Source organism: Miscanthus floridulus, chromosome 8 (genome assembly GCF_019320115.1).
Source record: "Miscanthus floridulus cultivar M001 chromosome 8, ASM1932011v1, whole genome shotgun sequence".
NCBI lineage: Eukaryota > Viridiplantae > Streptophyta > Magnoliopsida > Poales > Poaceae > Miscanthus > Miscanthus floridulus.
In genome coordinates this window covers 25,586,527-25,604,246 of record NC_089587.1, presented here as the reverse complement: position 1 = coordinate 25,604,246, position 17,720 = coordinate 25,586,527, and the positions used below count along the sequence as shown (strand labels likewise).

Here is a 17,720-nt window from a genome sequence, read left to right as displayed (position 1 = left end):
TAAAAAATGGTTTGCAGCAACGGGATAAATTTTTTGTAGGGGCGGCTGGTGATGGAGCCGCCCCTACAGTGACGTGCTCGAAAGCCCAGAGACCAGCCGTCCCTACAAATGGAACAGCAGAGGCGGCTGGTCATACGAGCCGCCCCTACAAATGGGTCGGATTTATAGGGGCGGCTCACTCACCAGCCGCACCCGGTATTGCTATTTGTAGAGGCGACTGGTGATTGAGCCGTTCCTACAAATGTCCGCGTATAAATACCTCCGATTTATAGGGGCGGCTCCATCACCAGCCGTCCCTACAAATGACCCACATATAAAACAAACTGCAGCACATTCTTTCTTCTCGGGTCACTCACTCCAGCCCGTGAAAAAAAGGTGGGGAGGCCTTGGGCACCTCCCAAAAATTGCTCTACTAAGGGTGAAAGGTTTTAGTCTCAAATCCTTTGGTGGAGAGGTTGTAAACGGTAAGAAAATGCTATTCCACACTCTTTTTTTGAAGTTTTAATGGTTGGTTAGTGAGTAATTAGAGTTTTGCTTTTCTCTCTCTTCTATGGTGCTTAAGCTACTTATGAAGCAAATTAGACCCAAGTTTTGAATGTACTACGATAAATTAGGGAGGGGAAGAAGATCATACCCTTGTTTGGTCCATATTTCTTGATTTTAGTGAACAATTAATTAGTTTTATTGATGTTTTATGTGCATGTAGATCTAGATCTAGGGTTTGGTTTTTTTTATTAATTTTGGTTTTGTAAATTTGTGTTTGATGAAATTAGACTAGGATTTGCATGAAAGATATTGGGTAAAATATAATTATTGCTAATTGTTGTCTTTGAAATTGTATTGTAATCAACAAATATGTATTTTAATTATTTATGGATAAATAGGCCATTAATTAATTTTCTTCTGCCATGGTGTGTTTGTATGCTTCATGTAATTATATTTGATTTATATTCATATATATCTAAAGTATATACAATTATTCTCAAGTAATTATTAATTTGATTTATTTTTATATATATCTGAATAAGTAGTCATTTATGTTTGTTTTGTTGTTGTTGTAAAAGATGGAGTACATGAACTCTTGGATGTATGGTTCGTTAAGGTTTAAGGCAGGTTTCTGTGAAGAGGTGGATAAATTTATTGAGGCCGCAAAGAAACATACAACGATATTGATAGAGAGCTAGCTGCTGCAAAGACTCTTCGGGAGAAAGAGCACATCTGTACGGCGAAACTAAGGGAAGACTCCCTTAAGGTTGCGGCATACATTGTCCTGGCTTTCAAAATTCTCCAACAGCACTATACTATATGGCTACCATACAACTTCGAGTAAGTTCAACTCTATACTTAAAGCTTTGTTCGATATATTTTATTCGATACAAAAGAGCTTATCTAGTTCTATGATTAAATTCATACAGCAACCACTGGATTTGTATAGCCGTCAATGTCGGGAGGAGCATGGCATGGGTCTTTGATTCAATAGATAGGGACCTGGTGACATACAAAGACTTCATATCGGTTCTCAAGACGTATAAATATCGACAATCCTCATTAGCTCATATGTTTGTATACATACCTGTAACGTTCACTTTTGGATACTAACAAGTTGTATTTGCTAAAATAATTCGAACAGGGCATTTAGGTTCTATGTCACTAAACATCACGGAAGGCATGATCTAGCAAGGAAGGAAAAGCTGGCTATAAAAACACTATGTGCGGTAAGTGTAACTTACTTCTTCAGTACTCCATTACATAGCTGTTAAAAGCATTACTTAACATTTTTATATGCAAAACACATAGTGCCCCAAGCAGAAGCCTGTGAGTATACATTGTGGATACTATATATGTTCTATGATGAGTAACACCGGTGCCTACAGGAGACACCCTTTAAGGATAAGTTTGAACCTCTTCACCCATAATATAAAAACTTCATACATGGTATGAAATACTAAACCGAAACTTGTTCTCTTGTAGTGGAAAGAAGAGAAAGAAATGAAAAGAGACCCATACAAGGATGACCAACTCTTAGAGGTCGTCGGCGACCTTTGCAACTTCATATTGGACCAGATTGTACACATCAAAGACGCCTACCATGACCGAGAGTCTGACTTAGGTAGTAATCCTCAGTACCAACACCTTCGTGAGACTGAAATGCTAGCTCTAGGACGTTGTTAACAATGTGTATGGAATTTGACATTGGTTTTACCATGTGAATTATGTCTATTTAATGATGGATTGTATATATTCTTGTGAATTGGACTTATAATTGTAGTTTATATAATACTCTTATGCTTGTAGTCTACGGGGTTTGAAATGCTGGTCGCGGGGCGTTCGGCAACGTGAACGCGGTTCGGAACGTTGGTCGCGCGGCGTTCGGCAACACGAACGTTGGATGGAATACGCGAAAACAAACAGTGTTCTGGTCGAATTTGAATTGTAAATTTTAAATTTTTTTGTGGGAAAACGTACAGTAGGGGCGGTTCTAGACTGAACCGGGCGGCTGGTACTACAGCCGCCCCTACAAATCGATTTGTAGGGGCGGCCTGAGAACCGCCCCTACAAATGCATAATTTATAGAGACGGTTTGGTAGGAACTCCTCCAAAGATTACGAGCCGCCCCTAAAAATCGTTTCCGTAGTAGTGTACGGTACCTATATAAATTGCGTACCATGCGGCATGGCAATCGCAACAAGCAGGCTCCGATGATACACTCCAAGCTCACACTAGCAATGCCTAATGATGGCGTACGCGTCGTGGGGACAACGACGCCCATCGCGCGAGAACCGCTGCTGCAGTGGCAGGAGGACGCAGCACCGCCGCCCCAGCCGCACGAGGTCGGCGATGGGCAGCCGCCGCTCGACGCCGACAGCTTCCCGTGGCTACCGGCCGCGGGGTTCGCGTACCTGACGTTTAGCTCTGGGATGGCGCTGCACCGGTGCTGGCTGGACCGCGGCGACGCCGCGTTCGTCGTGTCGGCGTACGCCGACTTCCCCCTGCTATTCTGGTGCCTCTGGCGGTACGAGCGCGTGGAGCCGGGTTCCTCCCTCAGGGAGTGGCTGAAGCTGGCAGTGTGGCTACTCATGTCCACGCTCACGCTCCTCTTCTCGTACAAGGTGGCCACCGTCGCTGCGGTCGTGTGGGTCATGGGCCTCGCCACCACCTGCGGTGGGTTCCTCGCTTTCTTCTGCTTCCAAAAGACGACATGAGCGTGGAACGTGCGCGCTGTTGCTTGTGACGGAAGCAGGCACTCGAGCGCACTGCACGCGGCGGCAAGGACAGATAAAGGCACAATGGTTGGGTTGTTTAGTTGTGTGCTCCTGGCCAGGCAGCAGCCTGAATCGCTGCCTGGCCGGCGAGTTAGCTCCCACGCCTCCCACGCTCTCCCATCCTGTGCTTTCCTCGCCCTCTGGACTCTGGCTCTCGAGCTCGTCCTCGGCTCCTCGCCCTCTCGTTCTCAACTTTCAAGCTGATCTCTCCCGGCCTCGCTGGCCGGGCCGTGGTCCCTCCTCTCCTCTCAAGTAATCTCAGTTCTCAACGCTCTCGCTCCAATCGAAGCTAGGCAAGCGCCTGGACCCGGCAGCAATCTCAGGCGTCCGATTTCAGACGCCTAACATATAAGACGGGAGAACCCCTACCTATCAGGCTAGTCTTTTGGGTTGGGAAGGCCCAATGCCTTATATGTTGTAGCTCCGGTGGACTTGGGACCTGTAGGAGCGCAGGCTCGTGGTAACGAGCCAGGCCAGCTGCAAGCCAGCTCCAAGATCGTGAACTCGGTGGTCACCACCGGTTCCAACAATTGGTATCGTGAGCCCATGGTAAAAAAAGCTAAACCCAATAAAAAATCTCGAGCGTCACATATGGCGGGGCACCCCGATGTGTGACTAAGGGGGAGATTGTTGGGGTTTAGTCCCACATCGTGTAGCGATTGTGGGGGAGCACAACATATAAGGCGGGAGAACCCTCACCTATCAGGCTAGTCTTTTGGGTTGAGTAAGGCCCAAAGGCCTTATATGTTGTCAGCTCCAGTGGACCTGGGACCTGTGGGAGCGCAGGCTCGTGGTAACGAGCCGGGCCGGCTGGAAGCCAGCTCCAAGATCGTGAACTCGGTGGTCACCACCGGTTCCAACAATTGGTATCAGAGCCGTCCATGGTCAAAAAAGCTAAACCTGATAAAAAAATCTCGAGCATCACATATGGCGGGGGCACCCCGATGTGTGACTAAGGGGGAGATTGTTGGGGTTTAGTCCCACATCGTGTAACGATTGTGGGGGAGCACAACATATAAGGCGGGAGAACCCTCACCTATCAGGCTAGTCTTTTGGGTTGAGTAAGGCCCAAAGGCCTTATATGTTGTCAGCTCCAGTGGACCTGGGACCTATGGGAGCGTAGGCTCCTAATGAGCCGGGCCGGCTGCAAGCCAGCTCCAAGATCGTGAACTCGGTGGACACCACCGGTTCCAACAATTGGTATCAGAGCCCATGGTCAGAAAAAAAACTAAACCCGATAAAAAAAATCTCGAGCGTCACATATGGCGGGGGCACCCCGATGTGTGACTAAGGGGGAGATTATTGGGGTTTAGTCCCACATCGTGTAGTGATGGTGGGGGAGCATAACATATAAGGCAGGAGAACCCTCACCTATCAGGCTAGTCTTTTGGGTTGAGTAAGGCCCAAAGGCCTTATATGTTGTCAGCTCCGGTGGACCTGGGACCTGTGGGAGCGCAGGCTCATAGTAACGAGCCGAGCCGGCTACAAGCCAGCTCCAAGATCGTGAACTCGGTGGTCACCACCGGTTCCAACAATTGGTATCAGAGCTCATGGTAAAAAAAAGCTAAACCCGATAAAAAATCTCGAGCGTCACATATGGCGGGGATACCCCGATGTGTGACTAAGGGGGAGATTGTTGGGGTTTAGTCCCACATCGTGTAGCGATTGTGGGGGAGCATAACATATAAGGCGGGAGAACCCTCACCTATCAGGCTAGTCTTTTGGGTTGAGTAAGGCCCAAAGGCCTTATATGTTGTCAGCTCCAGTGGACCTAGGACCTATGGGAGCGTAGGCTCGTAACGAGCTGGGCCGGCTGCAAGCCAGCTCCAAGATCGTGAACTCGGTGGTCACCACCGGTTTCAACAGCGATGGCTCCCAGGCCAGGCGGTGTCATCTCTCCTATGATTGAAGCACGCAGGCGTAGTTGACCTCACCACTGCTGGTGAGTCAGGCGATGACGGCCTCTTTTAGGCTCCTCAATCGGGCCCGATGGAACGAAATTAAGTTGGCTCTCATTACCCCCGTCCGTGTGGGGCGGACGTGGATGTCCAAGTGGCCAGGTCCCATTTTCGCCAACGGACATCGCACGCGCATCCCATCTGCACCGCGCGCCACTTCCGGTTGCACTTGCACACCCTGTCAGGACTCAGGACGACGTACGTCTGTGGCAAGGATCGAGTAGGTCGTTTTGGGTTAGATCACCCTCACCCCTGAGGTTAACTCCACTATTATACAGAGTACCTCAGGAGAGAAAAAACAATACTCGATCTTTCCCCGGCAGTAGTACTAGTGTCTTCGGTTGAGCTTTTGTTTTAATAAATAAATATAAGTGACCAATGTACAGTTATGTACAATGTTTTTTTAGGTGCTAGGCGGTGACCCATCGCCTAGCGCCTAGGCGTATAGAGCAGGAAGATAGAAAGGTGCAGCCGAGCAGAGGAGAGAGGAGCAGGGGGCGGGCGGACCTCACCTTGGGGTTCCCGAGAGGCGGAGCGAGGGGCAGCGAGGCAGGTGAGGCGTGGAGCTCACCAGTAGTGGCGGCCCAGCGAGGAGGGAGCGCATGGGAGCTCCAGGGGCGGTGGCGGGCTCGCGGATGGTGGCGGCGTGAGGAGGCCTGCACGAAGGGAGAAGATGGCCGGTGATGCGGAAAATAGGTCCACGACGTTAAGTACAAGCTTCGCGCACGACGAATCGGGTAGTACATGATGTAAAAAATATGAACTCCAGAGAAAAATCAGCAATGGCGATGAAATAGCATATGTAGCTCGGTGATCAGTTGGAGCTAAGATGTATTTATATTTAATATAAACCACCCGGCCAGTTGGTGTATAGCTGAGTCTCCAGCCTTAGCTAGCCTATAGTCCATAACGTCGAGCGCGGAGCCCGTGCACGTGTAGGAGGAATAGGCGTCGCTAAGGAGCCGCTGTCGACCACCCATAATGCAGAGGGCAGACGCTCATGCACATGTTGGGAGGAGCCGGAGACAGGGCCGTCTCTAGGAGCGTCCGAGCATCAACATGACCGATCAGGGGTTTGGAAAATCGTTTGGAGAGCAAACATGGATAAAACAGTTCGGAGAAACATTATGGCGATATACGGAGATTGACAAATATTTAGAAGAATATTAAAGCATGACTTAGCTTTAGACAGAAAGTCTGGTCGGCGACGTATGACGTTATCTGGTCGGCGTTGACGATGAGCTCCTAGCAGGCGGTGAGTTGTTGGTGAAGGCGACCTCGGAGGTGGTTCCGAGATCGGATCTGCTGTCGCGGGGGCTGGTGTAGCCAGCGATGAATCGTCGTCGTGGACCGGTATGGATCTCCACGAGATTGATGACGAGAACGCGCTGTTGATTTGAGGTCCATCTAGCTCACCATGGATCAAGCGCACACCCCTACCTGACGCACCAACTGTCGACAAAAGATGCTCGGCAGTTCACCGAGGGGTATCCCACGATGGTAGATTTGTCATAGAGATGAGCGAGATTAGAAGCGGGATAGTAATACAAGCACCAAGACACAAGATTTAGACAGGTTCGACCGTCAATATGATGCAATACCTACATCCTATGTTCTGATGTATTGCATTGAGATGTATATATCCGTCCACTAGGGGACCTCTGCCTCTTCTAATATACTCTGGAGGGGTAGGATTACAAAAAAAGTATCCTATTTGGTACTATACAATAGCTTACGGTGCACGCCGAGCAGCGTCGTACATGCCTTGATCTTAAGGGCTGGGGCACCTCTGATGGTACAGCCCATGCCTTGTCTTGTGGATACTGGAGGCCATACCCCCCCCCCCACATACAGACACTTCATGAGTCTACAAGCCTGTTTGGCCACGCTTCGAACAAATTCTCCGTAAGAATTGTTCTTTCTTAATTAATCAAACAAGTACCGATTCTAATGAGTCCAGTATATTCAGGCTGGCCAGCCAATAAGGTGAAAACAGTAAAAAAAATGATAGTGGGGAAACATCTCCTTCGATCCTGTTACCATAATTGTGGCAGAACCACCTAGAATAGCGTACTTACGGAGGCGCTCGTCTTCCACCAGACACTAAGCACCCCGAAAGCCACTACCACGAGCGGTATCCGTCGGACACACCCCGAGGGAGAGCCCAAAAGATCCACATTTTCCCCCAAGGATCCAATAATGAAAATGAGTTACAACACAAGTCCATTTCATACATTAGAGTTTCTGAAAAGTACATTATTACAATACCAAATATAGAGTTTGGAATGATAAACAGCGGAATATTAAAAGATAACATCTAGCGATAAGATAACGAGGATTCTGTCTGAGCCCACCAGATGGATCCTCCACTCAAGAAACTCCTCAAGCGTCACCTGCAACAGGGGTAAATAAACCCTGAGTACACAATGTACTCGCAAGACTTATCCGATAGTGGAAATACTTTCCCGACTCCAAGGAATATGCTAGGCTTTATGGTTGTTGGTTCTCTTTTAGCCAAAAGCAATACTAATAGTGAGTCCTTATTGATATATTATTATCATCAGCCATATTAAGTTTTTATCTAGTCAATCTATATAAGCACCTGTGCTACTTTCAAGCAAGAGTTGAGCAATCGATATTGTTCCTTCTCCTTTTCCACTTCTAGTTCTTACTACGGTGCTAAACCGCTGACAAGCCGTATCGGATAACCCGGCGATTCGCGAATCAATGTACCTAGCTAGGTGCCCCAAAGACACACGCCCCGCTTGTACCACAGGCACAAACAGGACTAACCCACCACTCTCCTGTCCCGTGTGTCCAGGTCCCCGTCCAAACTTGGACTCCAAGCCCCCGCCTCTGAATCCCGGACTCAGTGCGGTGCAAGGACCTCCACCACCTCCTCTTCCCATCAGTCGGTCCAGAAAGAGCCGGATCCGCGACAAGAGAGCAGCAAGTCTTCCCTGCGCCCATACCCAAGTATGTGCTCGGGACAATAGTCTGTGACTTGCCTAGAGTCATATGCAACGACCGGTCCTTAATCGACACAGACAGGGAAAAAGTGTAACCGGGCTATGCCCTGTTGGCCGCAGGACCCAACCCCTCACACCCTCCAGTACCAAATCCACATCCCTGTCCGGTCACCATTTTTCCTTTCCATTATTTCATCATGATATCATAGTGTAATCACCTATTTGCGAGTAACGTCAGGTTACTCACGCTACCGACATCCTGAGCATAGCAGCTACTCGACCTGCACTAGTAGGACTCATGGTGGATATATCTATGCATGTAGTTTCCATAAAATGCCTGTAACGTAAATGCATATCATATAAATATATTTAGTGATCATTTAAAAATAGGGGTTATGCACCGGGGCTTGCCTTGGGCAGGTGCCGGGTCAGCAAAGTCAGTACCAACAGGCTCCTGGGCTCCCTCCTGTGTGAAAAGCTCCTCCTCATACTCCTCGATCACCTCGTCGTACTCCGGATCACCGACGGGTACGAAGTCTACTTGTTCGTGATCTACATGAAATGACGATGCAAAGATTACACTATGGCAACAACAATTCTCAATGCAAAAGTACCTCTATTACATTACTAAGTGAGGTCTACCTACTAAAGTCTAAGCTACATACCAGTACTACTAACAAGTATGACCGTGTCCTACATTCTTACGATGACTACGGATATTCATACTCCTAATGCCAGTTTACGATAAAGCACGGATAATAACTACGTCATCAAACGACTCGTTCTATGGTTACCATTTTTACAGCAAGTATATAAATGTCTAAGGAACCTATGGTAACGATTTCAAAACTAAAGTTATCGTCGGTTTACCATAACAAATCCTGCAATTAAAGAGCAATATACCGCTAAGCTCTCTACTTCAAGCTTATGAGCCTACCATCCTAACAGCTAATGGTGAACTAACTGTACTAACAGGTAGACGACATTTTTGTGAACCTAACAAACTTAGTTTCGCTATTTTTGGACAACCATGCAATTTACTACGATTTATCGAAGTTGGATTCATAACCGGAAATAAATAAGCATTTCAAATTCCAGGAATTAATGAAAACCGAAACCTCCTTGGCCGGCCCACAACGCGCGGCCCGATCTAACGCGTCACCCTGCCCACGCGCGACGGAAGTCCAGCGCGCGGCCCACGCGGAGGCGTGGCCCAGCCGGCCAGCGGCCCGCGACGGTGATGGCCCACGCGCGGAGGCGATTATGCACGGGCACCCCCGAACTACAACGAAATCGCAGCAAACCCTAAGCCACTATTGAATCAGTCAGCGCCTTTACAACAGCACCCTCCGAATACTGCGTCTTCACCGCGGTGAAGTCCCTGACCATCCAGAGCACGCACCGGCGCGACGGCGCGGCACTGGACGTCTACGTCGGCCACCCCGGCCCTCTCCTTACTAAAATAAAGAGCCGATACTCACCTACGTGCGAACGCAAACCACAGGGCGGAGACACACGCGCCGAGACATCGCAGCAAGCTCGGACCACGACGGTGGGCAACCTGCAAGAATGGCAATGCCGTTCTGGTGAACATCAGCGCTGCTGGGACAAAACAAGGAGTGGACGAGTACCAGCGACTCACCACGGAACTGGAAGACGTGAAGAAACGATCGGAGGTGGCTCAGGCCAAGCCGGCCACAAGCGCGCGATGAGTGCAGCGGTGCACGGCAATGGCACGGCCACGCCATGGGATGCACTACGGTGGTAGGGTCTAGGACGTGGCGAGCATGGTGACAACCGACGGAAGGGGAGGCTAGTGGCGCGAGGAATTTGATCGAGCTGCTTTGGTGGCGACGAAAGCCGACGGCGCAGGCACTCCGAGTCTTAATGGTCCAAGAGCTCGGCCCTTCAAAATTGGCGCACAGGACTGAGCTATAGGCAGCTATGAGGGGCAGGAAGGGCTACCGGTTGCCCAACGGAGCTGCGGGCAAGACCAATTGGAACGGGGTGCAACCACTACGGCGAATTGGAAGGAAACGCTACGGCGGCAAGGGGACAGCGGAGCCAGAGGAGCTCACGGCGCGGCATGGCTCGTCTGCGGGCGTCAACGCCAGGTACCGTCGTGCCTAGCCATGGGGAACCTCAGGGCGTGCTCCTAACAGCCGTTCGCACGGCCGCTGCAGCAACGACGAGACTTGGCATGGCACGTCTGCGGACAGCGCCAGGCAATGACACGGCGGACGCGACGCCGAGGCGACTGTGAAGCAGGCAGCCATCTAACGCGCAAGCGGCCAAAGGAGTCAATGGAGCGATGCCGAGCGCAGCCGCTAGCGATGCGGACGCGGGACCCCGCCCGACCACGGCCACAGCGGGGCAGGGCAAGGTGCAGGCAGAGCATGGCCGGCGGTCAGGGCGCCACGCGTCGGTTGGTGAGGCGAGCAGCAGCGAGGCAGAGCGCGTAGGCAGGCAGCAGCGAGCAGGTGGTCAGGACACGCGGGTCGTGCGCGTGAACGGCGTCGTGAGCGCAGCCGGGCGCGGTAGTGGCTCTGGCCCGCGCGGCAGAGCACGCTGGCAAGCCGACCGGGGTGGTGACCACGCCCAGAGCTCAGCCAGGTGGCGTGCACGATTATTAAAGCAGCTAGAAATTGCGTACGCCATGTTCCAAACGCTAATCTAATTTCTCGATGCGAATAGGGGTACACCTAGCCATCACCATCAGTCGCGACATTGCTCTACTTCTTAAGCCAATTGTTCTACAACTAATGCCAAAGATGGCTTCGCCGACCACTTCAAAGACTTACGTGGAGGACGTCGATCCGAATGGTTTCGCGACGAATCCCAAACCTGACCCTCGGGACGTACTCGCTAGCCCTCCATGTCTTTGACCGCACCTTTTTATCGCCGTTCGCAAAACGTTTTATAACATTTTGTTTTAACAAGAATTTGATTAAGATAATAAACGCGTTATGTGACATGAAACATAACCTTTTTCTTTCCCGTTTCGTAAAAATGTTTCAATGCCAAACATTGATTAAGGAGCCTATCATACACAAATGCACATAAATCAGATGCTTTCGTAAAAATGTTTCAGCAAAACATTACAATGTAACACCAGGGTGTTACAAATCTACCCCCCTAAAACAAAATCTCGACCCGAGATTTCATGTTCCTAGTGTGAGAAAGGGTATGGCGTACATTTTGCGCAAAACTAACTATCCGACCCAGAGAGGAGATGGGGGTAATGCTTTGATAAGTAACTCTCTTGCTCCCAGGTGGCTTCGTCCTCTGCATGGTTTTGCCATTGTACCTTATAAAACTTTATCACCCTGTTCCTAGTCACTCTCTCCTTCTCATCCAAGATTTTTATAAGATGCTCCACATAGGACAGATCAGGTTGTAGCGGAAGTCCTTCTATTTCCACAGATTCTTCAGGAACTCGTAGGCATTTCTTCAGTTGCGAGACGTGAAATACATTGTGAACTGCCAAGAGAATTTCAGGGAGTTGGAGACGATAAGCAACGGGGCCACACTGCTGCAACACCTTGTATGGACCCACATACCGAGGGGCTAACTTGCCATGGACACCAAACCGATGTACTCCTCTCATAGGAGATACTTTGAGATACACATAATCCCCATCTACAAATTCCAAAGGCCTTCTTCGCTTGTCTGCGTAAGCCTTCTGTCGACTCTGAGCTGACTTCAAGTGTTCACGAATTATATTTACTTTCTCTTGAGCCTCCTTTATGAAATCAGGCCTGAAGTACCCATGGTCTCCTACTTCAACCCAGTTTAGTGGCGTCCTACACTTTTGTCCATATAAAGCTTCAAATGGCGCCATGCGGATACTCTCTTGATAGCTGTTATTATATGAAAATTCTGCCAGCTTCAAACAATGATCCCACTTCTCAAGAAAAGAGATGGTACAAGCCCGCAGCATATCCTCGAGCACCTGGTTCACCCTTTCAGTTTGACCATCCGTCTGTGGGTGGTATGCCGAGCTCCTAAGAAGACGAGTACCCAAACACTCCTAGAGTTTCTCCCAGAAACGAGAGACAAAAACTGACCCTCTATCAGAGATGATGGTGAGAGGAACTCCATGTAGGGTCACAATCCGATCAAAGTATAACTCCGCATACTTCTTGGCATTGTATCTAGTGTCCACCGGAAGGAAATGGGCAGACTTGGTGAGACGGTCCACGATGACCCAAATAGAATCAAAACCAGAGGAGGTGCGGGGTAAACCCACAATGAAATCCAAGGAAATATCCTCCCATTTCCAAACAGGAATGGGCAAGGGCTGCAGATATCTAGGAGTACGCATATGATCTGCCTTGACTCTGCCACAAGTGTCACATTCCGCAACGAACTGGGTGATATCTTGCTTCATGTATGACCACCAGTACAGCTTACGCAGATCATGATACATCTTGTTGCTACCAGGGTGGATAGACAGCTTGGAATAATGGGCTTCTTGCAAAATCTTTCTTTTCAGCTCTTCATTGGATGGAACTACCAGTCTATCCTTGTATCTTACGACTCCTTGCTTATCAATACTAAAATGAGGTCCACGCCCTTCTGCTAGCAACTTCTTGATGTGAGGAATCTCTTCGTGATCTCCCTTCTGTTCCTGAATGATTTGCTCCAGCAATTCTGAGGTTAAAGCAATCTGAGCTAGCACCTCAGTGTGGTGGAGTGACAAGGGTATTTCCTCAACCTGATGCGACTTACGACTCAAAGCATCAGCCACCACATTGGCTTTTCCTAGATGATAGTGGACTTTCAAATCATAATCCTTGATCAACTCTAACCATCTCCTTTGTCTCATGTTCAACTCAGACTGAGTGAAAATATACTTAAGGCTCTTGTGGTCAGTGAAGATATGCACTTTGTTGCCCAACAAATAATGCCTCCAAATCTTTAGAGAGTGAACTACAGCAGCTAGCTCTAAATCATGGGTAGGGTAGTTCACCTCGTGCTTCTTCAGTTGGCGCGAAGCATAAGCTATCACACGCCCTTCTTGCATAAGCACACACCCCAATCCCGTCTTTGAGGCATCACAGTAAACATCAAAGGGCCTCTCAATATCAGGTTGAGCCAACACAGGAGCAGTGGTCAAAAAAGTCTTCAGGGACTGAAAAGCTTCTTCACAAGCTGGACTCCAAACAAACTTAGCTTCTTTCTGGAGCAGCTTAGTCATGGGCTGAGCTATCTTGGAGAAATCAGGGATGAAACATCGATAGTATCTAGCTAGCCCAAGGAACTGATGGATCTGGTGCACAGACCTTGGAGACTTCCAATCTAATACATCTTGCACCTTGCTGGGATCCACAGAAACGCCCTCAGGTGTCAACACATGTCCCAAAAACTACACTCGATCAAGCCAAAACTCGCACTTGCTGAATTTAGCATACAGCTGGTGCTCCCTTAGCTGAGTCAGTATTATCCGGAGGTGACGGGCATGCTCTTCCTCATTCTTGGAATAGATTAAGATGTCATCAATAAAAACTACCACAAACTTATCTAGCTCCGGCATAAAAACTGAGTTCATCAGGTACATGAAGAAGGCCGGGGCATTGGTGAGGCCGAAAGACATCACTAGGTATTCATATAGCCCATACCTAGTAGAGAAAGCTGTCCTTGGTATATCCTGTGGCCTGATCTTGATCTGATGGTAGCCCGATCGGAGATCTATCTTCGAGAACACCATGGCACCAGCTAACTGATCAAACAAAGTATCAATGCGGGGCAAGGGATACTTGTTCTTAACTGTTACTGCATTGAGGGGGCGGTAATCCACACACATCCGCAGTGTACCATCCTTCTTCTTCACGAAAATCGCTGGGCAACCCCATGGTGAAGAACTTGGGCGGATGAACCCCTTGTCCATCAACTCCTCCAGTTGCTTCTTCATTTCTGCTAGTTCTCTTGGAGCCATGCGGTACGGACGTCTGAAGATAGGAGCAGTACTAGGCTCAAGCTCAATGGAGAATTCTACCTCACGGTCCGGTGGCAATCCAGGAAGATCCATAGGGAAAACATCTGGGAACTCACATACTACTGGAATGGAGGTAAGATCAGGGACGGCTTCAGCATGGGTAGCAACAGGTAAGACCGGTTCTGAGGGTATGATGAGAGACATCATATCCTCAGAAGACGAAAGCCGTAACTCTACACTTCTTCTTTTCATATCCAATACTACCCCATACACCCGCAACCAGTTTATCCCAAGAATAACATCAATGCCTTTCCTAGGCATTATCATGAACTGTAGACGGTAAGTGTGGGTGGCTAATACCAAACTTACTGTATCCGTGCGGGTATTGATGAACATCTGAGAACCCGCAGTACGGATCTTATAGGCATACGGTATAGCCACAAGTGATAAATTGTGCCGCTCTACAAACCCCATGCTCATAAAGGAATGCGATGCACCAGAATCAAACAACACCAAAGCTGGATGGGATTCGATGGTAAACATACCAGCCATAACTATCTCCTGCTGCACAACCTGCTGAGCATCCGTGAAGTGCACCTGACCAGATTTGCTGGGCACCTTCCTCTTGATGAAAGTCCTCTTAATCAGCCTGGAATTTGCAGACGGCTAAGACGGCTGAGCTGTCTGCTACTGAGGACACTCCCTAGCATAGTGGCCCTCCTTGCCACACTTGAAACAAGCACCAGGCTTGTTCCTGAATCCCTGACGAGGTGGGACCTGCTGTCCCTAAGTCTGCTGGGGCTGCACCTGCTGCTGAGGTGCCTTATACTGAGTAGCGGAAGTCTGTGAGGTCTGCTGGGGTGACCGGAATGGAGGCCCGCCGGATGGTTGATAGGACCCCCGCCTCACAATTTGCACCTTCTGAGTATGAGGGTGGCTGGAGGATCCAGCTGCCACCCTCCTCCACTTCCAATCCGCCTGAGATGCCCGCTGAAAACCCTCAAGAGCAATGGCGGCGTTCATCAGAGCCCCAAAGGTCTGATAGTTCCCCAGGTACAGTTTCTCCTGAAGAACAGGAGTGAGACCACGAAAGAAGTGATCCTTCTTCTTGTCATCCGTGTCCACCTGACTACCAGCATACTGAGCCAAGTGGTTGAACTGATTCACATACTCCATTACCATCCTGCTCCCCTGACGCAACTCCATGAACTCGGTCACCTTCTGGTGGATAACGCCAGCAGGTATGAAGAACTCGCGGAAGGCGGTGGAGAACTCCTGCCACGTTGCCGGGTGATCCGGCAGCTCCGCGGCTAGGAAAGTCTCCCACTAGGCACCTGCGAACCCCAAAAGCTGCTGGGACGCAAAGTGCACCTTCTGCTCGTTGGCCACTCCGAGCAGTCGAAACTTCTGCTCCAGCGTGCGAAGCCAGTGCTCCGCCTCCAACGGATCGTCCGACGGCGTGAACGTGGGCGGGTGGGTCTTGAGGAAGTCCTGGTAAGAGGACTGTCCCTCAGGACGGCGAGCACCACCCCCATTCCCACCGTGGCCTCCGGGGCCTCCACAGGCGAGACCCGCGACGGCCTGTGCCATAATCTCCAAGGCACGAGCAGTCTCCTGTCGAGCCGTAGCTGACTCCCGACGAGCAGCCAACAACTCCACCATGACCTCCGCTGCGGACAGCGGCGGAGGCGGTGGTGGCGGCGGGAAAGGATGAGGAACCAAAGGTGGAACCTCCCGAGCTCCCTCGTTGTCACGCTCAAAGGCCCGAGCAGTGTCACCATGGCCCTCGTTGGCCACTCCCGAACTGGTGCTCCCACGTCTGGACCTCAGATTCATCTGTAAGAGAGACGAACCATCCATTAGGACACCTTCCCGATTAGAATATAGGGATTAGAATCTAGGGATTAAAGAGATGGCAGCACATTTATTAAAGTATTCATTAAGTTAGTCCTACCCATTTACTACTTTCATTATATGTGAAGGGGGATTCCTAGTTCAAGTAAGATGCTATTATATGATGCATGCTTCGACCGATACGTTCGCTCAAGCCAGAATATAGCGGCATTCGTAAAATTCTCGGCACATCGTACACTCACTCTCCATATACTTAGCGATTTCTTACGCAACGTAAGTCAGTGTACCTGCAGAAAACTGATTAGATAAAACCAGTGCCGCTATCCTAGATATACCATATAGCTAGGGCCGATACTTATATAACTTACTTAATCGCATCCTACTTTTCGCAAAACCTTTGTTGGTCAACTTTTAGTTCTGTAAAAGAGTGAGGAACTCGTGACCATTATTGGCTCTGATACCAACTGTGGCAGAACCACCCGGAATAGCGTACTTACGGAGGCGCTCGTCTTCCACCAGACACTAAGCACCCCGAAAGCCACTACCACGAGCGGTATCCGTCGGACACACCCCGAGGGAGAGCCCGAAAGATCCACATTTTTCCCCAAGGATCCAATAATGAAAACGAGTTACAACACAAGTCCATTTCATACATTAGAGTTTCTAAAAAGTACATTATTACAATACCAAATACAGAGTTTGGAATGATAAATAGCGGAATCCTCAAGCGAACGTATCGGTCTACCATACAGAGTTTATAAATAACGAGGATTCCGTCTGAGCCCACCAGATGGATCCTCCACTCAAGAAACTCCTCAAGCGTCACCTGCAACAGGGGTAAATAAACCCTGAGTACACAATGTACTCGCAAGACTTATCCGATAGTGGGAATACTTTTCCGACTCCAAGGAATATGCTAGGCTTTATGGTTGCTGGTTCTCTTTTAGCCAAAAGCAGTACTAATAGTGAGTCCTTATTGATATATTATTATCATCAGCCGTATTAAGTTTTTATCTAGTCAATCTATATAAGCACCTATGCTACTTTCAAGCAAGAGTTGAGCAATCGATATTGTTCCTTCTCCTTTTCCACTTCTAGTTCTTACTATGGTGCTAAACCGTAGACAAGCCGTACCGGATAACCTGGTGATTCACGAATCAATGTACCCAGCTGGGTGCCCCGAAGACACACGCCCCGCTTGTACCACAGGCACAAACAGGACTAACCCACCACTCTCCTGTCCCAGGTGTCCATGTCCCCGTCCAAACTTGGACTCCAAGCCCCCGCCTCTGAATCCTGGACTCAGTGCGGTGCAAGGACCTCCACCACCTCCTCTTCCCATCAGTCGGTCCGAAAAGAGCCAGATCCGTGACAAGAGAGCAGCAAGTCTTCCCTGCGCCCATACCCAAGTATGTGCTCGGGACAATAGTCTGTGACTTGCCTAGAGTCATATGCAACGACCGGTCCTTAATCGACACAGACAGGGAAAAAGTGTAACCGGGCTATGCCCTGTTGGCCGCAGGACCCAACCCCTCACACCCTCCAGTACCAAATCCACATCCCTGTCCGGTCACCATTTTTCCTTTCCATTATTTCATCATGATATCATAGTGTAATCACCTATTTGCGAGTAACGTCAGGTTACTCACGCTACCGACATCCTGAGCATAGCAGCTACTCGACCTGCACTAGTAGGACTCATGGTGGATATATCTATGCATGTAGTTTCCATAAAATG

The 17,720-nt window shown here is 49.3% G+C and overlaps 1 protein-coding gene across 1 annotated transcript; it reads left to right on the top strand.

Annotated features, from left to right (window-relative positions):
- The first annotated feature begins 2,726 nt into the window (after positions 1–2,726).
- Positions 2,727–3,203, top strand: LOC136468733 (uncharacterized). Its single transcript, XM_066467189.1, has one exon. It carries the CDS (start codon positions 2,727–2,729, stop codon positions 3,201–3,203), a length of 477 nt encoding a protein of 158 aa, XP_066323286.1.
- Positions 3,204–17,720: the final 14,517 nt, after the last annotated feature.